The 24132-nt window shown below is 35.0% G+C and overlaps 2 protein-coding genes across 13 annotated transcripts in view; one reads left to right on the forward strand and one right to left on the reverse strand.

Moving 5' to 3' along the window:
• PDSS1 (decaprenyl diphosphate synthase subunit 1) overlaps positions 1 to 1893 on the forward strand; it is a 42949-nt gene extending 41056 nt beyond the window's left edge. The window contains exons 11-12 of one of the 5 annotated variants that reach the window (XR_006219695.1): positions 193 to 451; positions 1270 to 1351. Coding sequence is in view for 4 of the 5 variants with exons in the window: in XM_042991265.1 (XP_042847199.1) it covers positions 1270 to 1410 (141 nt within the window). In the remaining variant the exon portion in view is untranslated. Of the gene's footprint in view, positions 1 to 192 lie in introns of all 5 variants that reach the window. The other 4 variants (XM_042991267.1, XM_042991265.1, XM_042991266.1 and 1 more) reach the window with 4 other exon arrangements.
• Positions 1894 to 3476: 1583 nt separating this feature from the next.
• Positions 3477 to 24132, reverse strand: part of ABI1 (abl interactor 1) — a 126379-nt gene continuing 105723 nt past the window's right edge. For 2 of the 8 annotated variants that reach the window (XM_007081313.3, XM_007081316.3), the window contains 5 exons: positions 20880 to 20980; positions 15693 to 15869; positions 12487 to 12573; positions 8658 to 8843; positions 3477 to 3668 (listed from right to left, as the gene is read on the reverse strand). In XM_007081313.3, the coding sequence (XP_007081375.1) occupies positions 3493 to 3668; positions 8658 to 8843; positions 12487 to 12573; positions 15693 to 15869; positions 20880 to 20980 (727 nt within the window). In that variant the 3' untranslated portion in view covers positions 3477 to 3492. Of the gene's footprint in view, positions 3669 to 8657; positions 8844 to 12486; positions 12574 to 15692; positions 15870 to 19929; positions 20011 to 20879; positions 20981 to 24132 lie in introns of all 8 variants that reach the window. The other 6 variants (XM_007081318.3, XM_042991264.1, XM_007081321.3 and 3 more) reach the window with 4 other exon arrangements.

Below are 24132 nucleotides of genomic sequence, written 5' to 3' on the forward strand. Positions count from 1 at the left end.
CATGGGTTTGAGCCCTGCATCCAGCTCCATGATGTCCACGCAGCACCTGCTTGGGATTCTCTCTCTCTCTCTCTCTCTCTCTCTTACCCTCCCTCACTCGTGTATTTCCTTTCTTTTTCAAAATAAACTTAAAAAAACTATAAGGTTGACTTTCAGTACCCATTCTCTGAGTTATCTCTGGATGTATTTCAGGAACAACATGGAAACATCAGGAAAGAGAAAGATGCAGGCACTCAAACCAGTGGAATGAACTACAGTTTGATGAAGACAACTGTCTGTTAGAGCTAAGGCAGTCCGTCTAAACAGTGAACAGAATGATGAAGGCAGTGGAAAGATTGGGGATCAGGAGTTTTTTCCCAAAGAGGAAGAAAAGGAAGCATTTACATTCATAAGTGGGCTCCTGTACACTAAGGCAGGGCAAACTGAAACGTGTCCTGTTTTGTGTCAGTTGGTAAAGTACAGAAAACCAGAACCTTTCAGACCAATGTTACTAATATTCTATTCTGAATAGGGGCCTTGTGAGCTTGGAACCATGGAGAGGGAGATGAAATTATAGTACATGACTTGATTCTGCAGTAAATGTATTTTTACATTACGGAAATAGTATTTTATTAGTGTTCAGCTTTTAGAACCAACATAAAAACATGGTTAGAGAGGAGAATGCAAATCTCTATAGTGTAAAAGTATAAAGAATAGGAGCACTTGGTAGGATAGGATATCCTGGAGATAAAGTGAAAAGTTGATGCTACATGATGACAAAAGTAATTAAGAAAAGATGGCAATAGAATTATCAAAATAAGAGGCCTAGGGTGGGTGGGCTAAATCCTCCTCCTCAGCAGGAAGGCAATAGCTAGTAACTAAAGTTGCTAATTAAGACCTCAAAACCAACAGATGACTGTGCCTTTGGAGGGAGGAAAGTATTGATTTTCATCATAAGGGCTCTGTACTTTTGTTATATATTGTGTTTTAACTTTAGATTCTTTTCACTTAAAAACTGATACTGTATACATGTAGAACTTTTTCAAAACTAATACTTAAAAACCAGGGAAAGGCGATGGCTATTTGATACGAGTTCGCTGCTTTGTTAGCCTCATTCTGAGAAAAATGCCTAAAGCAGCTGAACCGAGGAGTTGGAGGACACTTGAAACATAGTTTAGTGTTGATCAACCTGATCTCAAAAGTACATCTTAATCTCTACTATAGCAGGGAATTCGGAGCTGATCCAGTGAGTGATGCATCTGTTCTCTTGTTCTGTACCCGCCCCCGCAGAGTGACGGTGTGCAACAGACAACCTACCTCGCCCAGCAGTACTGCCACGAAGCAGTGAGAGAGATCAGTAAACTTCGACCGTCCCCTGAGAGAGACGCCCTCATACAGCTTTCAGAAATTGTACTCACGAGGGATAAATGACAACTCTTTCTGTTATTTCTGGCAGCTATTTTACCAGACTGTGCCTAAGGAGTTTTGTGAAATATACTTTGCTTCACGTGCAGATAACCAAAAATCATTTAAAGAAAATCATTTCAACCTTATTGATGGGCAATTTTTTTATTGGCAAAGTTTTTCAGAAAACTTTTTAAATGTAATTAAGCCACCTGAATCTGTCACTCTAGTCCTGTAAATCCTAATAGAGGTATCTTGATGGTTATATGTGGTATTGTTTACACTGTTAAGATCCACATGTAAAGCCATTACACAAATAAATAATGTTAAAATTCAAATGGTTTATCTTGTTTCACCATAGGAGTCAAGGTCACAAAGTTGTGAAGTCTACATCTCAATCCACATTAAGATTTTAACAGTATCCAAAGTTCATATAGGAGAATGGTTTATTATAAAAGACTGTACATAAAATTTAGACAACAGGTTATATACAAAATTAAGAGAACATTCCACTTGAAAAAATGAAAAAGGTAGCTAGCTGATCACTAGTGATACTGAAATCATGTTTAAAATTAACAAAGGCAAATGCATATACAACAGTCACATTGATTTGGTAGCAATAATGGCCTTTAATTTTCAGAAATAAATGTTTTGCACTAGTCTTACCATTTACTATGCTGTTACAAGTCTGTAACGCCCAGTACATAACTGCAATTTGAAATCCAAACAAAGCCTCAATACACAGAAACCCACACTTGAGTGCTCTACTTTAATATCCTAGGCAATACAGAATTACACACAAGATAAGAAAAAACATCCCGCCAACCTTCCCTTAAATTAAGAGGAGACACACAAAGTGCATGTGTTGCATTTCAGTTATTTCAAAAGACAATATAAGTCTGTTGGTCAGGTATATATCCCTGTTCACTGATTAATACATGATCCACCATTTTTTGAATTATTTTCCTTTTAAAACCGTTTTATGTTGCTAGTGCCAGGTAATGGATTAATAGTGCCTATTGAAAAGTCCATTGCACCCACTTCTACAAAAACAATACGTAAAAGAGACTTTTAGTTTCCTTTTATTGAACCACTATACAACAGCCCACTGGAAAACTGAAGGACGTAACAGCAGTCCCTAAGAATTTGACTTAACAGAATGTGCACACTTAGACACATTTTCTTAGCTTTGAAAAAATTACGTTAGAAAAGGAACTCAGCAGATTGACTTGTAAATACCCATCTCAGATTTTAAATCTGCAAAAATCCATCACTGCCGTTGGGACAGGTTGAGATAAGGCTAGTATTTTTTTTTTTTTCAGTTACTATATTGAGAAAATAGAACCATAATTCTGCAATAAATCAGTATACTTTATTTATTTATTTATTCATTTTAAAAGCAAACCAGTGAAGGAAAGGACAAAAACCTTTGGTTCACTTATTTATGAATGGAAAAAATTTATAATGCAAATTCACTCATTAAAAAACTTAGGTACAAATTACAACATTACAGATAACCCTTTGTTTTGTTTCACATGGAGACCTTAGAGACTCAATTCATTTCAAGAGACCTAAGTACGAGTACTCCAAGTAAATATTACACAAATTGGAAGCATCTTGGATTTTTTAAGTATATTTCAATACATAAATTTGTATGCATGCTTTAAACAAATATTATATTTCAAGAATGAGAAAGTCTAAACAAAAAGTATGACCAGCACCAGGATTGAAGTTTTCTGATTTTAATATTAGTCTGACATAGCGTTAGTAACCATGCTGCACGGAAACATGTAATGGTACAGTCTGAATCATGATTTGTTAAATATTCTACCCCACACCCCCAGAATACTTAGGCTGGTCATAAAGTTAACTGTGTAAGTAAGTACATAAGCATAATCAGGTATGGACAGCCTCCTGTATTAATTGCTGTTTAGCAATACACAAACTGCCTCAAAGACTTATGCTTACACGTAGACATTCAATTATACCAATAAAACAGCATGTCCTGAAAATATGGGCACGTTTGAAAACATTTTAAGACAATTCTGTTAACCATAATAGTCCCACAGTATGACTGAATAATAAGAACCTACTTTAAAAGCAAAAAATTTAATCAGCATAGTGCATGATTGATTCAACATAGTTCCCAGGGAACAGACCAGTCACTCGATTGCAGACTCCTTCATACCAGCCATCGTCATTCTTCTTTATTACATAAATGATTGCACCCTCCATAAATGATAGCTCATCATCCTTGTCTTTCGTATAATCATATATTGCCACAACTATGGAAAAAAGAGTTGAAATACCATGTAAGTATAAGCGCACCATTTCCAGCATTAACTGAATTTTAAAATGTAATGCCAATTAAATCTATAGTATAGCAAAAACCATTTGTATGAAAATTGTGAATTCTTACATTAATAAATACAGGTAAGTCAGTGGCCAAACAATGTGCCTAAATCACTGGCTTGGTCTTAGGATAAAACTGACAATTTGACTAGCTAGAAATCAATAGTATTCAACCAATCCATCCAGGAAAGATCTTCCTATTTTAGTATTGGATGTTTCATTTGTACAAATATCTACTAAGTGCAGCCACCGCAAAGCAACATTTCCCCAAAGTACTGGGCAAAGCTACAGAGTCAATCAGTAAATCAGGTAACAACCCAAGCTATCTAATTTGAAAATACACATCTCCTGGGAGGTAAATCTCATCCTACTCATCCACAGAAAATATACATGTAATTTACGGGACTAGCCCTAGATTTAAAAAAACAAAAAACAAAAAACAAAAAAACTTACACATTTTAAAGGTCAACAGGATTTTTAACTTTTTTTTTTTAAGGTTCATTTATTTTTCAGAGACTGAGTATGAGCGGGGGTAGAGTGAGAGGGAGACAGAACCTGAAGCTGGCTCCAGGCTCTGAGCTGTCACCAGAGCCCAACGTGGGGTTCAAACCCACAAACCACGAGATCATGACTTGGGCCGAAGTCAGACGCTTAATCAACTGAGCCACCCAGGTGCCCCAACAGGATGAGTTTTTTGTTGTTGTTGTTGTTGAAGTGGTAAATAGGTGAGAAAAGACCCATTAATTAAGACTTAGAGAACGGTAGGGGCGCGTGGGTGGCTCACTCAGTTAAGCGGCCGACTTCAGCTCAGGTCACAATCTCGCGGTCTATGGGTTCGAGTCCCACATGGGGCTCTGTGCTGACGCCCAGAGCCTGGAGCCTGCTTCAGATTCTGTGTCTCCCTCTCTCTCTGCCCTTCCCCCACTTGCACTCTCTCAAAAATGAATAAACGTTAAAAAATAAAAAAAAAGACTTTGAGAACTGTTTGCAATTCTGTGGTATTTGATTATTTTGAGTTCAAATATTCATTTCCTTTTTAACAGTACTATGGAAAGGACAGTCACCAAAAAAATCACAAGTTTTCCAAACAACTGGTTTATGAATTTTATTGTTCCTTCATTCTGCCTTTATAGCCTGATAGTTCTGAAGTTACATGCAATTTTCTAGTGTATGTGAAATGGTAGGTCATATTTTCATTGATTACCTCATGTTATCTTTTTCTTAAAACAGTTCTTAAGATACTTAAGATATTCTGGAACTCACTTTTCCCCTAAGAAAGATAGCTTCTCCTCATAATTATTCTGAATTAGTGAATTATAATAAAGAACAGACCTGAAGCACTGATCCATAGCACCATTTACTAAATTAAAACAGGCAACCTTTTTTTTCCCTTTACAAAACTGTATTAAGTAAACTCAACAAGTCCATTTGTCTCTATTTTAATCCTGCATCAGATCAGTACTGTGATTACAAGCTCACCAACCTATCCAACATACAGAATAAATTATTATCCTGGTATTGTTTTTGGCTAAATAACCACTCAAGAAAATGAGTGATTACTAGAAAACCATTAGTAAGGAAAACACTGTAATATTTTAAATAGCCAACGTAATACTTACTAATGTGTCAATTATTTATTATTTATTAGCGTTGGTAACACTAATTTCTCTGTACTGAGAGTAAAAATGGGTTAGTTTGTGTAGTGTAGATGATTTTTGAACTGATCGTGACAAAAGCCTCATATCCTCAAAGTTATTCAGAATTTTTAGTTCCACTTAGACAAACAGCTGATAAGAGTACTGAATCAAATTAATGGTTTCTATTTTCCAAGTCCTTTTGTAAATCAATCCTGATCACAGCCAACCTCCCCTCCTTCCAATGCATATACTCTCATATAATAAGGCTTACTACTAAGAATTTAATCATGAAAATTCAATGTCCATTCCACTCTCCAGAATCTGATTCATATAAATAGCTAAACTCCCCCTTCTTCTGTATGTACTGTCAGATTTTTTTAAAACTCAGTCTAATACTCTAATCCTACATGACAAAAATTTGAAGACAGCTATCTAGTTCCTCTGCCACCCTTTCCTCAACTTAGAAATACTGCTTTCAACTGTTTCACATTATAGGTACACTTCCCAGATATTTTGCCTCCTGAATATTCTCCTCTTGAAGGCATTCCTGTCTGCAGGATCTTAAAGTGTGATACTCAAAACTGAACATAATGCTAGTATAATATAAATGGATATGATAAGAACGGCACACAGTAGGTTAAAGTTCAGCTAATGTACCCTAAGAATTTGGCTTTTAGATTCTAAACAGTCATAACATACTATCAATACATTCAACTAAAATCCTATTAAACCAGGCCTTATTCATCTTGTGATTATAAAAGTATTTAAAAAGACTTTATTTTATTTTTTTTAATTTTTTTTAATGTTTATTTATTTTTGAGACAGAGAGAGACAGAGCATGAATGGGGGAGGGTCAGAGAGAGGGAGACACAGAATCTGAAACAGGGTCCAGGCTCTGAGCTAGCAGCACAGAGCCCGACACGGGGCTCGAACTCACGGACCGCGAGATCATGACCTGAGCCGAAGTCGGCCACTTAAACGACTGAGCCACCCAGGCGCCCCTAAAAAGACTTTAAATAGAGGGGTGCCTGGGTGGCTCTGTCGGTTAAGCACCCAACTCTTGATTTTGGCTCAGGTCATGACCTCGTGGTTCATGGGACTGAGCCCCACATCGGGGTCCATGCTGACAGCATGAAGCCTGCTTAGGATTCTCTCTCCCTCTCTCTCTGTCCCTTCTCTGCTCATGTGTGTGCTCTCTCTCTCAAAATTATAAAGTTAAAAAAAAAAAAAAAAGGCTTTAAATACAATCCTACTAAATCTCAACTCTCTGATTTAGACTATGGGTCAGCAAACAATGGCCCATGGCCAAATCCAAGCCACTACCTTTTCTGTAAATAAAGTTTTATTGGGGGCACCTGAGTGGCTCAGTCAGTTAAGCATCTGACTTTGGCTCAGGTCATGATCTCACAGTTCGAGAGTTTGAGCCCCACACTGGGCTCACTGCTGTCAGCACAGAGCCCACCTCGGATCCTCTGCCCCCCCCTTCCCCCAACTCCCCCCCACCCCGCAACTCTTCCTCTCCCCAACCACCCTCTCTCAAAAATAAATAAAACATAAAAAATAAAGTTTTATTGGAACATGGACAGACATATCCACTCACTATGTAGCATCTATGGCTGCTTTTGTGCTACAACAGTGGGGCTTACTAGTTGTAACAAAACAGACTGTAGAGCTGGCAAACTTAAAAATATTTCATTTGCAAGACAAATATCAAATCATTACATTGTATACCTGAAACTAACAGAATGCTGTTGCGTAATTATACCTCCAGTTTTTTGTTTTTTTTTTTTTTAAGTTAAAAATGTTTTCGAGGCACCTGGGTGGTTCAGTTAAGCAGCATCCAACTCTTGATTTTGGCTCAGGTCAGGTCACGACCTCATAGCTTTTGAGTTCAAGCCCTGCATCAGGCTCTGCACTGGCAGTGTGGAGCCTGCTTAGGATTCTCCCTCTCCCTTTCAAAATATATACATAAACTTTAAAAATATGTATTTATTATCTGGTGTTTTATAGAACATGTGTGATGACCACTAATATAAGACCATTATTTTAATTTGCAAAGACATTTTTTAAATTCTGCTCTATTGCCAAATATATTATTATTATTAATATTAACCATAATATTTCAAATTTATCAACTTTTTATTAGTTCCATAGTAGTCCCAATTTAAAGTTAAATTTGCTTTTCCAACCCAGGAACTACCGGTACACAATTCAAGACTATTTAAGTTTATCACCTTCATAATAACCATAACATATCTCTATTTGAAGGTACAAGAGAATCTAAACATAAAGTAGAATATTTGAGATTTCCTGAACAGTGTGTAGAGTACCTGTTTAAAAATATTTAGAAAGGTACAATACAGCACAGAGACAGATGGAAGCTACACTTGTAGTGAGCATAGTATAACCTACAGAGATGCTGAATCACTGTGCTGTAAACCTGAAACTAATGTAACTTTGTATCAACTAAAAAAATTTAAATACACACACGTACATATAAAAGGAATACAGCAAATTCCCTTTTAGCCTAGTATTCAAAACTTGGGCACAAGAGAATGCTGCAGGTCTCCAGAGCTATAGAGCTACTTGCTTAAAGGCATTTAATCGAGGAAAGCCAATGGAAGGGAATATATTTCAAAGGCAATCAAACTGATTAACCACATTGTAAACATTTTTCAGAACTCTAAAGGTTTCCCTTTTAATTGTAAGAGTAGAAATCTTGCTTTAAATCTTTACTAATTCTGTATCTTTAGTAAGTCAGTTAACTGCTATTTTGTGCCTTACTGGTTTCATCTGTAAAATGCAAACGGGCAAGTTCATCTCCAACCTACGTCATTTGAAAAAGCACATCTAACATAATACACTTTTAATTTGAAAAATAAAGACCATCCCTTTATAATGGAAATGTATAGAAAATAAGGTTTGACTAAATTATCTTAGCTGGATAAGGCTATTCAAAGGGTTGGGGTGCCCGGGTGGCTCAGCTGGTTAAGTGCCTGACTTCTGGCTCAGGTCATGATCTGCAGGTTCGTGGGTTTGAGCCCCATGTCAGGCTCTCTGCTGTCAGCATGGAGCCAATTTTAGTATCTGCTGTCTCCTCCTCTCTCTCCCCTCCCCCGGGTTCGTTCTCTCTCTCTCTCTCTCTCTCTCTCTCTCTCTCTCTCTCTCAAAAATGCTTATTCAAAGGGCTGCAAACACCAGACTATCAGATGTTCTTTATAGCTCTAAAAATTCTATAATTAGGTTATTTTCCTTCACCTCAATTCAGTGATGACTGTACCTTACCTTTCTCAATATAATTCTTGGGGGCCCAAGCAGGATCCCCATCTGCATATGGATCATTATACTGAACTACTGCAGCCTCTTCATCCTCATAATCCACTGGGGGTGGTGGTGGCGGAGGTGGAGAGTCATCAAACATAGGAATGTCATCTGGGGGAGGTGGCGGTGGTGGGGTTGGACTATCAGCAACTGAAAGAATTCAGATAATTAATTTGAATCAGAAATTAGAGTAAATGAAAACTCTGAAGTTAAAAGAAGAATTTAAGAAAGCTCTAATTTGTATACAGCATGCACTATAGTAAGACATGCAGTGATTAGAAATAAAAGCTTGGTGTGTTAGAGCTTCTACTACTCTTAATAATAATATGAACAATAATAAAATGAGTTAAAAATAAAGGTATTAGGAAGTGCTACAAATCAATGAATGCAGGAGGTTAGGAAACAATGTCTCTTTTTATAAAAATTATAGGAGTAAAAAAGTTTCCTTACTCCAACACTGAGATCGGAACAAACATTACCCTTTAGTTAGCCTACCTCCTTGTAAATAAGCCATATGTCACATTTCCCATTCGGGCTACTGTAAATGTTAGGAATACCATTTCATATATGGTTTGATAACCATTCACTGTGCACATTCAGGTCCCTGATTTGGCTTTCAGTTATCTTTTAGTTCCCCAGAAATAAGCCTCCAGTGGGTGGGATATTTATTTTTGTCTGTTTTAATCGAGAAAAAGGTTTGTGGTACCAGGTCTGCTTCTATGTGTAGGTTTTCTATTATTTACAAGAGAAAATTAAATTAGAAATTAAATAATTCCAAACTAATACAAAATTGTGTTGAGTATTTTCAAAACTGTTTGTATTCAGAATCAACTTTTTAAATGCAGAAAGGAGCTAAGATTCTTGCATTATTGCTGGTAAAACTTAAGCATGGGATGAGGGAAAGACTAGATCCTAATGTTCCAATTGTCTCAGAATACATCCACAATATTTTTTTAATAAAGTATTACGGGAAGATATAATTAAAAACAAACAAACAAACAAAAATGAACTTATATCGTGCAAAACAATAAAAACGACTCATACCTCAAGCTGTAGATGGGTGTGGTACATGTGTGTGTTACTTAAATAATCAAGGGTGTCAACAGTGAGATGAGGAAGTATCAGGCTAGAACTAGGCTCTCTGAACTATGATGATTCCAGGTAACAATGCTCCCAAGAGTTCAAAGCCAAAACACACAACTAATTCTTAATTCAAATTTCTGATCCATACATTTCTTTGAAAGCTAAAGACAAAAATTCTTTGACACAAATTGACATAAGAATTATATAATATCTGCAGAGGAGAAATACAGAATACTAAAATACTAACTCGAATGCCAATATCTGGGGCCATTTATGTGATCAAAGAAAGCAGTCATAATCTACTTGTTAATACAGATTTTAAAGTTTATTCTACCCTATTTGGAATAACGTGCTGAGAATGTAACAAAGGAATCCAAATTTAAAACATCTGTGGATAAAAGCCCTACTTCCATAACCACTTCAATTCTGTGATTTTTATTTTATCCTGATGGTACAAGAAAGACTTACTAGAAAACACATCCTGTGCAATGATGCTCATTCTGATAGCTATCTAACAGGTCTATAATTTATTTTTCCACCAAATGCTTGATTCCGTTTTATTTTTGCCCTTACTTTCTACACAAAGCTTTCTAATATTATTGAGAGGAGAAGAAAATGGGTATGAATCCATTTTCTAACATCAGAGCCATAGCTCATATCCTTAATTTGGCTTACTGCATAAATTACACATTTGCTGTCCCTAAATTGCATTTACTCTTGACTTATATATAACTTACTAGTTTAATGTTTTCACTCCATTGTCTTCATATCCAAACTCTGTGAATCTACACTGGCTTATCTCCAAATTATATATACACAGGGGCAGAAGTCTGGTCAGTCTAATTCTCTATGCATAATACTTTGTCTAGCACCATGCATAATTAGTTCAAAAATGCTTCCTGATGTTAATCATATACAGATGTAAAGACACTGCTGACTTTTTTAGGGGCTTATGTCTTAAACCGAAACACATTTAACAGGTTAACTACCACATGCATTATCATCATCAATTTTTAGTGTCACAGGAAACTTCATATTTAAAAGAACACAGAAAATATGTACTCCATAAAACATGTAAGATATTGACACAAAGTTCATAATTCTCCTTACATGCTTTCAAAGAAAACAGATGCCAAACAAAGTTGGGCATTCTGCAGCCCAAGGAAAATACTGACTCCAGTTCATAAGTTTGGGAAAAGGAACTAAAATAAAATAGTAGTTAAGTACCATGGTCCTCCTTAGGAAAAAAAATGCATACCTAGAATTATGTACATTAATACTGAATTTCTATAAAAAAGAATTACCAAAAATGCTAGTCAATATGCTTTGGCTCCATTAAATGGATGTTTATTATGGCTATTTTAAAATATTTCCTCCTAATTTTGGCTGTAAGGCAGCTCAAGTTTTTAAACTCTTATAGCATTAAGGACCAGCAATTTATCCTCATTCCCTTCTTTTTAAAAATAAGATTCACTTAAGTTTAAACATATGGAAGTTTTCGAACAACTGCTAAGAATAAGGGTGGTTTACACTCAGAAATTTCAACATTTTGGAACCACAATGTTTTATGAAGAGCCCATTCAATCCTATATGTTTCTTAAAGGTCGAAATTTGAACTCTTCCCAGAGTCTAGCACATAACACTGCGTAAACAATTATTTGACTAGAGGAAGGGAGGAAATATGGAGATTACACAACAGGGTCAGCAAAGGCTGAACAATGGCATTTGCCACAATGTATTTTCCTGGAAGATGAGGTGATCGGTCATGTGGGCTACATATTTGTTCAAATCATTCTAAAATTTATTTGCATGGTGATGGCTCCCAAATGAAGTAAATCACTACTAGACCAGTTTACCATCTTAATCTCAACAGCTATTTCGGCATAGTATAATTCAGTAATAGTGGTTTTTTTCATTTTGTCAACATGCACTCTGATCGTGTAGTTAGGATTATATATCTTCTGGAACCTCAAAGTAATCAGGCAGCAATATAAACTACTCTATCCTAATTAAATTCATGTATCCTAAAGAATTTCCAAAAATTGTAAACCTGACCTTCCTGAGAAAAGACCTAAAAATTGACATGGGCCTGCATATGGCCAGATCATGAAGAGGGCTCAACACTGATTATCACTCCTAGATGGATAACTTGGATGTAAATTAGTTATTCTTGCAGATTCATTCTCAAGCTAACAACAAATTGCTATATAGATTCAAAATTATTTATGTATAAAAATCTGATAATACAAAGCTTTCTCTAAAATTTTTATGTAACTAAAGGGGGGGGGGGAACTGCCCCAAATGCGTAATAAATTTAATCTCATACTATAATTATCTATATATGAATTTGTTGGCAACAGAATAAAAAAATGTTTTCTAATTCCCCTAATAGCTATTGGAAGCTGGCAGTTTCCACACAATTTGAATTTTTGTTTGATTACACTTTCCTTAAGAATCTGCAAAGATCAGATTTCAAGTTTTAGATCATGTAAATACATAAGAAAGTTGAAGTTTTGAAATTTATATGGGTCAGTAATCATGCATACAAGAGAAAAAACTGAAGACCGTGCTCTTCAGTTTTAAAAACGTATCTGCACCTATTTTCAAGGTAAGATTAGCGTCTCAATAAAAGGAAATGATGACTCATCAGCCATGCATGCTATAAGGAGACAGCCTCTACTCTTTGACAGCTCAGTTTTTCCAAACTTACTGTTTTCCTGCACCCTGGCCACGAAGCCTGTGAGAGGTATCTGTGGAGTCAACTGAGGCATAGGGGGAGGGGGTGGAGCAACAGAAACTGGTAGCAACAATACAGTATGGGGGAGTAAAACAGATAAAGGAAAGAAAAGGAAACAAACAAAAAGCAGAAGTCAGTTACAAGGACCACAAACATAAGTATGCAAAGAACAGTTTGCAAATGAAACAAAACAAACAAAAAACAAAACAAAAACCTGCAGAACCTTCACGTTCACTTCCCACCAGCAAACCTGAACTGTGTTTATAGCCCACTGGTTAATTTTATGTTTAAAAAAAAAAAAACACATTTGATTTAATCCTAATATTAAACTGTTTGGGGAAGGACTTAAATTTACCATCACATTCATTTTCATGCAACGAATTTTCAAATTCTAAGGAAAGACTTTAAAAAAATGAGTAACAGCAAAATACAGATGGAGGTTTCCAGGATACTGTCTGGAATAATTCCAGGATACTGTCTTTGCCTATCTCTGTAACCTAACAGGTATGTATGTCTAGCTTTAAGGTAATGCTGTAAATGAGAACCCAAATAAGTACGTTATGGAATAGCGGTTTCTTCCATATGTAAATAAATACATTAATCACAGGTTTCCTTTAAAAACCAGTTCTTATTATGTATCTAAATTTGTACATAGCTCTCCAGGAAAAACCCTTATTTGTAAAACAAGGTCATTATTATTTTCTAAGTTGACAATTTTATTTTCAAAGATATCACTCCTAAATTTACCAGGGAATAACACTGCTCTACATACCATGTTAACTGTTCATTGAGTTTCATAGGATAAGTATTTCAAAGTGGCCTTCTTCATTTTATCACTGTTCTGAGCCTATATAGGGAATCTGATCTCACAACAGGTTAAAATATACAATTATTTGCATTAAAGTACTTTCTAACAAATCACTGAGTAGTTGTAATCATTCCAACTGTTTTCTGGAGAGGACATAATTTGTAGGAAATTGATATCAAATGTTCACGTGGGCAGCAAATATATTAAAAACTGTAACAAACTAGAAGTAAACATTCAGAAGTTTACCACTTTGTCTCATTTTAACTAGGCAGTAAATGCCAAAGATTGCTCAGAAAAGTCAACAGGACTGAACTGCAAAATTCAATTTACTGGCAGTCACCAAAATGTGACACTAAATTGACAGAGAAAAACAATTTATTCATTCCCAAGGATCATGTAACCAAAGGGTTGTTTCAGTTAACACAACGTAGAATTTTGTTGGTAAGCATAAAAATTTGAAAGAGGTTAGGTATTCAAAGCAACAATAACAAAGCAATGTAAGTTCATTAATATTCATTGTATGGCTAAAATTGACATCAATTCACTAGGATATTGGTCCTCATTGATTTTGATACTTTGTATACAGAAGGCTTGTTAAGAAGTAAAATATTACAGTTCTGATTTAAAAAACAAAAACCCTCCCACAAACCTAAAAAAAATTGTTTAGAAACAACCCTTAGTAGCTAGACATGCTGGTTAGGATGTAGAGAAAAAGAAAAGCTATGTTAGGAAGATACTAGTCGTTATCGCCACACTTGGGACAGAAGGGGAAATATGCACATCAAAACACTAAAAACATTTACGTACTAAAAATACGATAACAACCGCTACTACTACTGCAATTATTACAACACCAACAGTAACTAGACTGAAGGAAAATTATTTTGACACATAATTTATTTTTTAAATTCGAGTCCAAATTTCCTTTATAGTTTCAAAAAGATATAGTCATTCAGTAACGAAAATGTCTTATTTAAGAATAAGTAACCCACCAAGCACTGTTAAAATAAAACTGCACAAACATATATTAGGTGAAGTGTCACCAAAAATTCTATTTGCAGAATGAACTAAATGTCTAAGTGAGGAAAAGAAAAAAAAGAACATAAAGATGGGATCTAAAAACACAACATATTATAAAAAAAAATTAAAAGATCATGAAACCACTGAGGCTAATAATAATCCAATAATCCAGGGAATATTAAGACTCTAACTACCTTTCATTACCAAACGGAAATCAAGGAAAATGTGAGGTAAAATTCTAGCTGGCAAAATTTCTTGGTAGCCTGGAAGAAAATTTTAGTCTGGAAAAGGACTGTATAAACTTGAGGATTATCTGTGAATTTTGACATTTCTGCTAAAGTGTTTTTCAATTCTTAGAAGTTTCTTGCTATAACACAATCTTTAACTCTAAAATTTACACTGGGAACAAATAAGAGAACTTTCCTCTAGCTCTGCTTTAAAATACATGTTCAGAATATGCATTATAAATAAACTTAAAACCACCTTCCTAGGTAAACAAGGAGTATTCAGTGTTTTTTACTAATACAACATGCAGCTCTAGAAAGCAGTTACAAAAGCCACATGGGAAAGTGTGTTCCAGTCTATGCCCAGTATTCACCTCTTCAAGCCAATAATAAATACTGGACAACAGGCTCATTTCAGATTTTTTTTTCTTTTTGAATTAAGCATTTTAATATGAAACGAAATTAATGATTTTCAATATGAGTTTAATATGAAACTGAAATTAATGATTATCCTAAGCAATTCATACTTCCTGTCTTTAGATGCCAAAACTATTTTCTAATCTTTAAATATCTTTAAGCCTTTAAATTGCAGTTAGTGTTGAGATGTGCAATTTGATGTGAAGAGAAAGAAATCAGAAGAAAGTCCCCACCCCAACTGTTACAGTGATTAGAAACAGAATAAGCAGGCATCACAAATGTTTTCAATGGTTCAGAACTCATTTCAGTACAGGTTAACAAGCTTAAAAGTGATAGCCAGCAATTTCATTATATTAAAGAACAATTTTTCAATGTTCTTACTTTCAGTGTTATTGAATGGTCTCAAACATGCCAATAAAAATAAATTCAGCTTAACTAATTTCAGTATTTTTTCTTCTAGTTCTATTTATAGTAATAAAAATCATTAGTTAAATTTTAGTACATAAATATACTAAGTCTGAATTTTTTGAGAGAAAATGATAAGCAATTATTCTTAAAATAGCACAATTCAAGGACCAACTTCCTAAAGCAAAAATAAACATGAAATAGCCTGGTTTCAATTGTTGTCTATCACTGGCAAGAAAATCAGCTTCAAATACTTTTGTTCAAAAGGAACTCCACTGTTGTATGCCTGCAAAGCACAAGCTTACTTGAATTCTGAGAATAAAGTGGACCTCCATTAACATGAGGCTGAGCAGAAAATTGAGCAGTCACAGAGGGAGCTCGTCTGTATCCACCAGAAGATGTCGAGGAGGTGGTCGAGTTGTGTCGGGAAATCTGCCTGGTCATTGTGCCATACTGGGAACCAGGAGCTGAGCCCGGCGCTGCTGCAAAGCATTAGTCAAAGGCAACCAACAAAGAACTTGAGCACGTATGTCACCTCCAATGGCAGAACAAAGGGAAGGGGACTCACAGTAAGAAATATTTACTTTTTAAAGCCCACAGCACAAAATTAAGAGAAAAGTAAAGATAAAACACAAATAGCTCCTCTGAAGTTAAAAACAGAAGGAAAAACAGATACTGTATGGAAAGCTGAAAAAGTAAGTAAGTAACATTCTTAAACTTTTTAATTTGGCAGAATCCCAAATGGTAGTTTGCTAATATTATATATAAATTTTTCTGTATCAGTTTAGAATATATAGCTTTTATATGTAAACTATGTCTCTCCAACAAAATAAGTACCAGAAAATAATCTGAGATGAAAAGCATCGGTTTTTAGATGTGAATGTATTAATAGTTGGTAAACTTCTTCCTTTCCATTGCCAAATCTTCAGAAGCACAGGTTAAATTATAAAATTTAAACAAGTAAGCATACTTTCTACCTATGCTACTATATTTTAGTACTATATTTAGTGAATGTTTATTGTGTTAGCAATTATTATCAAATACAACATATGACAGAATTTTTATGGGAAGCAAAATTTCTAGTTTCAAAGTACTCATATCTAGAATCAGATTTCTTATGTATCTCCAAAGTTTTAAGAATAACATACTTCCCCTTTCACTGAGAAACTGGAAATAATTTTAGACTTTGTAAAATCATTTTACAATTTCAAAATTTCAAAAGCAGTTTTATGTAGAATATCCATTACCTTTCTCCATACTTGGAGGGCTTTTTCCATTCTTTACCCAAAACAAATCTTCTTTATCATACATATCTAAAATGACTAAAAACTATCAATACTTAATTTTATTCAAAGTCATCTTTACCAACATTTCAAAAGTTTAATATTTAAAAGGTTAATAAAGTTCAAAGCCTCTAAAGTTAACCACACTTTTCAAAGGTAACTTCAGGATTAATGTCAGCCTTCTTTGCCCCACCCAAACATCTAACCATGACTAAGTAAGTAAAACTAGTTTATTTTCATTCAGTTGTGTAATTAACCTCTCCTAGAGTCATACAAGTTATTACCATAAAACCATACAGCAGAGGTTGTTCATTTTAAAAAGTGGTAATATTTAACATTTTGGAGCTCCCAAGCCATAGGCAGTAACTAAATATTCGAATCACCTACATGGTCCTCTTCTGAATAGAAACACATTTTAAAAATAATACCCTAATCAAAAGATCTCATGAATAACTAATTTTGGGTAGCCAGGGTTTCCAGAGAGCTCTAAGAAGTAAATCTTTAACTTTTTAATAGAGACCTCTGTAAAATGATTTTTATATTTCTCTGACTTATACATAATTATATATACTAATATATAATATATATTAAAATATAATACATTAAATATATATAATACATAATAAAATATATATTAAAATATAACATATGTATACTAATATATATAATTATATGTAATGGTTGTAATTTACATAAATATATTTTTATATGTAAATTAAAGAAAAATAAGATACTCAGCTCCAAGAAACAGAATATTACCAGTATCACCAAAGCTTCCTGTTTGAGCCTTCTAGATCCCAAAACCGAAAGGTATTAAACATTCTTTCTTTACAGTTTCTTTTTTTAAAGCACAGATATATACAGAGAAGTCATAATTTATAAGCTTTCATAATGCAATAATTATGCATGCTGCTGGCTTTCTCTTTTCCTTTGATATTCTTAAGATTCGTCCATGTTGGTAAGTATATCAATATTGTATCATTTTTGTTGCTTTGTTTGCATGTGAACATTGCACAATATATTTATCCATTCTATTGTTATTAAACATTTGGGTTGCATCCAGATTTTTGCTGATATTAATGCTACTACTATGAACATGCCTAAATATTTTTCCTGAGTTTCTCTACAACACTGATTCTCAAACTTAGCACTGATGAGAATTTCACCTTGAGGGCTTCTTATAATACAGATTGCTGGGCCCAGTCCTCAAAGTTCCTGAGTAAGTAGGTGTACAGTGGGATCTGAGAATTTACATTTCTAACTAGTTTCCCTGTGGTGATGATGCAGCTGGTCTGGGGATCACACTCTGAAAGCCACTGTTCTAGGCCAGTGGTAAATTGTATCATCTTAGTGTCCACTCTTTAAAATTAGAGAACCTCAAAAAGCTTTTGCAGAGGTGGATGACAGCACTAGAGTAATTACAGTAATTACTATAATAGAAATTAAAACTGAATTAAAACACATGAATATTACTGGGGCACCTGGGTGGTTCAGTCAGTTGGGGGGGTCTGACTTGGGCTCAGGACATGATCTCACAGTTCGGGAGTTCGAGCCCCGCATCAGGCTCTGTGCTGGCAGCTAAGAGCCTGGAGCCGGCTTTGGATTCTGTGTCTCCCTCTCTCTCTGGCCCACCCCTGCTTGTGCTCTCTCTCTGCCTCTCAAAAAATGAATAAACGTTAAAAAAAATTAAAAAAAAAACAACACATGAATATACAAAAAAACCATTCTGTTAGCTGTCACAGCAATGATTTTATCATAAGTCACAGAGGCTCTGGAAACTCCCACTGTATACTGGTACCAGAATGAGAAATGAAAAAGGCAAATAGGTCTTAGTATTATTATGAATATAGTTCTGACCTCAAAAACTCCAGTGGCGCCTGGGTGGCTCAGTCAGTTGGGCAGCCGACTACAGCTCAGGTCATGATCTTGCAGTCTATGAGTTCGAGCCCCGCATCAGGCTCTGTGCTGACAGCTCAGAGCCTGGAGCCTGCTTCCGATTCTGTGTCTCCCTCTCTCTGTGCCCCTTCCCCGCTTGCTCTCTCTCTCTCTCTCTCAAAAATAATAAATATTAAAAAAAAAAATTTTTTTTTAAACACTCCATAAAAGGATCTTAGCAGCCCCCAGGGGTCCTGTAGCCATATTCTAAGAACCAGTACTCTAGGGTAAATATCTAGAAATGAAATTATTAAATCTAAGGTAGAAACCCATTCAACTTGACCAGGTAACAGCAAATTACTTCCCAAAGTGCATGTATCAACTAATAAACTCTAATAAACTCCCACCAGCAATGTCCTTTCCTGTTACTACACATCCTCATCAACATTTAGAACTAGTAGACTTCTATATTTCCACCTATCTAGTGAATATAAAATAGTATCTCATCGTGATTTTATCTTTCATTTTCCTGATTATTGCCTACACTGAGGGCATTTTTTCTCACATGGACTTTCTAACGATCATTTTTATTATTAGGGTCTTCTTTTTATTGCCTCCTTTCGTCCCTTTTGAGTACAAGTACCATGGTTTTGAAAAGATGTAGCAGGACAGCTTCATTTTACCCAAGCTGAAACTCCACTGTCATTTGAAACATTTCATTACCCATTTCTACTCAGATTATTGCTACTGTATATTTCTAAGTTGAATGGCTTCATACTGTGTCTATATTTGGAATTCCTTATATGCTCAATCCAGTCACCTCTAATTTAGGAACAATGTAAATGTATTCGATTAAAAAATATGTATTTCTTGGCATCCCAGATGCCAAAAGTACTGAACTATATCAGAGTTTTTCACACTACGATCCACAGGAAAGCCTCAGAGCACCCCATAACCATATATCGTTTTCTTCTCCATTTTTTGTTTCTCCTATCACTCATTCTCACCCCAATTCTTTGACTGTATAGCAGGGAGTTCCAAATCAAGTTTCACTTTAAAAAATATTATATTACTAATTTAAAAATATCTTTTTGAACAATCACTGCTATAATTTTCCTTAGAAAATCCAAACAAGCAAGAAATACAAACCACATTAAAAATTAAGCATAGAAACATTGCACATTTCAGAGGACATGATTTTACATTTAACTGTGTAACTTCAGAGGCCTTTCACCAGAAGAAATTAGTGTAATTAGATTTAACACTTTAACCTTTGTGTTACCACCTACAACCTAATAAATATGAAAGCTAGCAGTCTAACAGAGGAGTTTACTATGAATTGTGCAAAGTAAGGTACGTCACTACAGTGGTTACGCAATCTCACCTATCACAGTGTTCACTGGGAGAAGTGGTGGAGGAGGTGATACTGGTGGAGCTCCAGAAGGAGGAGGGACAGAAATGTTTTCTAATAAAATAGTTTATAATTTAGGTCAGAATACAAGAAAGAGAACTAAACATTCTGAAACAGCAAGAAAGCACAAAGTTGTGGAAAGGAAAAAAAACAAAGAGACACCCCCATGTAAAGCATGTCTAAATGAATATGAATTTTACTAGGTAAAGAGGACACAGAGATCATACTTGCATTAACTATAAAATATGCCTGTTTTTATAAGTAGCTTTTTCTCCTTTTTCAGTAATCTCCTTGAGAAGCTAAGAATTTTTCCCTAACAGTTTTGATTATCATACTTACTTTTTAAATATATATTTTTAACATTATGAAGTTTTCATTTACTAAAAAATCAAGGGATTAATTTAATGCTCTATGATGATTTCTTAAATTTTTTCTATAATCTAAAGAGCAAAAGGACTTTTCTTATTTTAATCCTATTTTATATTCATGGCATTTTATTCATGGCATGGAATATTATACATAAATGTAGTAGTCATAAAACAAGCGAACACGAGAGGTGAGGCACTAGCCTACAAGGTAACATCAAAACTCACTGGTATATAATTTACATTAAAGACACTCCTGCTCTTGAAATAATAAATGTCATTCTTGACTAGTGCCCAAGGCAACTATTTCTAAGCAAAATGGCCAAAACACTACTTAGTAAAGCTATTTAATAAGTTCTGTATGTAAGAAACAGCTAGGAAAACCCTAAAGTTTCCATGAAGGTCTCCCTAAAAATGTTTTTAAATGTTAGCATTTCTTCTAGCAACAATCACATAAATTTAATAAGCAATTTTATCTAAAATAACTAAACTATTTCAGACTTTATAATAAAGCTCATAAATACTACCACATATTAAAACAGATTAATAAAAAAATACCTGGTCCAATAGTGGGTGGTGAAGGTGTAGGCACGGCAATGGGAATGCCAATACTGCTGCTTCCACTGTTTTCTCGACTTCCACTCCCTCCACTACTTCCACTGAAAAGTAAAAAATGTGAAAAAAGCCACTCTAGAGATTTACCCAAAAACAATGAAACAATCAATTCAAAGCCACTAATTACTCCTTTTATAATGTGTATACGTATGTACATCAAAATTTTTAAAACTGTTCAATACAATTTTAACCTTAATAGTTAAGGCGGTTTTTGTGTTTTGCACTACTTCTCAATCTACTGGAAATCAGTACAGTCCTAACACAGTACAAAGAACTATCAGAAGAGGTCATCCTATTGATAAATGAATCACTATTAAATTCTTATACAATGAGTCATCAAAAGTTGATTTTTTTTTTTAAGTTTATTTATTTTGAGAGATAGCAAGGGAGGGGCCGAGAGAGACGGGGGGGGGGGGGGGGGGGAGAGACAGAGAGAGAGAGAGAGACAGAGAGAGAAAGAATCCCAAGCAGGCTCTGTGCTGCCAGCACAGAACCTGATGCAGGGCTCAATGCTACGAACCGTGAAATCATGACCTGAACTGACACCAACAGTCAGACGCTTAACTGACTGAGACACTTAACTGACTGATGCCCCCCAAAAAGTTTACTTAACACCTATTATGAACAGCAGTACCAAAGCAGACATGAACTAGGCTGCCATGGAGCTCACAGTTGAGAATGGGAAAATAGACATTAAAAAACAGCACAATGTGGGAGCTTGGGTGGCTCAGTCAGTTAAGTGTTCAACTTCAGCTCAGGTCACAATCTCACGGCTCATGAGTTCAAGCTCCGTGTCAGGACCTTGTGCTAACAGCTCAGAGCCTGGAGCCTGCTTCAGATTGTGTGTGTGTGTGTGTGTGTGTGTGTGTGTGTGTGTGTGTCCCCTCCTCTCTCCCACTCACACTCTGTCTCTATCAAAATTAAATAGACATTAAAAAAAAAATAGCATGATGCATGCCACAAAAGAAAATGTACAAGATGTTATGAAAGTTAGTAAGTTAATAAAAAGTGTAACCAGTTTTATTTTGGAATTAATATGAAAATCTCCATCTATCTCAAAGAATGGTGATAAAACAGGGAAATTTTTTGGAAAACAAGCAAACCGGCAAAAACAAACAAAACAAAAAACAAACAGTAGTGAAGTTTCAGCATGGCGCATTCTAGAAGAGTTGATACTGTTAACGCTAAACAATCCCTTACTATTCTAATTCCTATGGATTCACTGTGTCTTTAGGCATAGGACCTCACACTATCCAGTTGTTTTTAGTAATCTGTGCATGCACATGTATACTAATGTATATATGTGCACATGTAACCTTAGGCTCCACAGTATGGTTTAAAATCAACATCACTGGCTCAATAGGCCCAGAAACTCAAGACAGCACTGCTTAGATAAAATTGATTTTCTTCTCCAATGTGATTATTCTATAATTACATTATCATATGTTAATGCAAGAAAAAGAAAAAAAGAGCAAGCTGTTTATATAAAATAAATAGCTTCAAAGTGAAGGCCTCCCTACTCCCTCAAGCCAGGTGATCAATATTCTGCTTTGTGCCACCACTGCATCACAATCATATGAAGTTTTTGTATTTATTATGCTCTTCTACAATTACTAGCTTATGTGTCTTTTTTCTCACATAGGGGTTGGAAAATTACAGCCAATGGGCCAAATTTGGCCCATGGTTCATTTTTATGACCTGTGTGCTAAGAACATTCTTTTCATTTTTAAAAGTTTTTTTTAAAAATTGAAGGAGGAGTATTATTTAATGACACATTAAAATTATACGAAATTCAAATTTCAGTTCTGCATACAAAGTTTTATTGGAACACGGCCACATGCTCATTCATTTAGGTGTTGTCCATGGCTGCTTTCATGTGCAATGACAGAGCTGAGTAACTTCAACAGAGACCATATGGCCCACAAACCCTAAAATATTAACAATCTGGCCTTTCATTAAAAAGTTTCTTGGGGCACCTGGATGGCTTAGTCGGTTGAACATCCAACTTTTGATTTTGGCTCAAGTCACAACCTCACCGTTTGTGAGGTCGGGCTCTGCACTGTCAGCACAGAGCCTGCTGGGAATTCTCTCTCTCTGCCCCTTCTCTGCTTGTGCTTGCTTGCCTGAGCGCACACACTCTCTCTCTCAAAATAAATAAACTTTAAAAAAAAAAAATTTTTTTTTAAAGTTTGTTGATGCTTGTTCTAACAAAATGAGCTTCTGGAAAATTAAACTTATTTTCCTGGTATATCCTTAGTATCTAATGAAGTAACTTTTAGTGACTAGTTGTTGAATATGATTAAACTATTATTCCATTATAAAGAAAAATCATGCTTTGAATTATTATTCAAATGTATTTTTTTCAAATATAATTCAATTCAAATTCAAATATATTTTTTTGATAAAATATATCAAAAAAAAAAAAATTGGTCCTCACTGATCTTGACCTGATATAGTAACTGCAGGTATCAATATAATCATTTCTTTACTAACAGTAACAATAACAATAAATTTCCATTACACAGCACCTGAGAGGCTTGACTTCCCCGAGTCCCCTCAAAATGATTTTGCGAAATTTCTCTAATATACCAACCTAAAAGTCAAGGTATAGAGAGGTTCCTTGCCCAAGTTCTTAAGTGACTGATAAAACTAAAGAAAAAAATAAATTAAACCATACAATAAATCTGTCTGGCTGTATAAAAATATCCAAACATGGTGTTGCTACTTTTCGGGGGAAGGGCCTAAGCAGGACTTTAGGGCTGCTGGTCATATTCCATTTTCTGATCTGGGGATGGTTATGTGGGTGTATTCAATTTGTATTAAACCATCAAGTTGTATACTTTACACATTGTATACTTCTCTGAATGTACGTCATGCTTCATAACCCAGTTTTTCAAAAATCCACTGGGGAGGTGACTTCTAGAACTTTTTTTTTTTTTAGCAACTTACATATTGTAGTATACCAACTCTCTTAACAAATTCTTCCTCATATTTCAGGTGTCCTTTTACTTCCAACCTCATAAAGTTTATATGTTGTATAATTTCTGATATTTCACCTTTTATCCAAAAATACTTAAGAGTGGTTGCCTTGATCTTTAAATAACTGTTTTAAAAAACATTCTTTAGGCCCTGATCCAAATATGCATTTATACCTCCATCAAAAAAAAAAAACATAGTAGCAATTTGCAATTGTATG

Source organism: Panthera tigris, chromosome B4 (genome assembly GCF_018350195.1).
Source record: "Panthera tigris isolate Pti1 chromosome B4, P.tigris_Pti1_mat1.1, whole genome shotgun sequence".
NCBI lineage: Eukaryota > Metazoa > Chordata > Mammalia > Carnivora > Felidae > Panthera > Panthera tigris.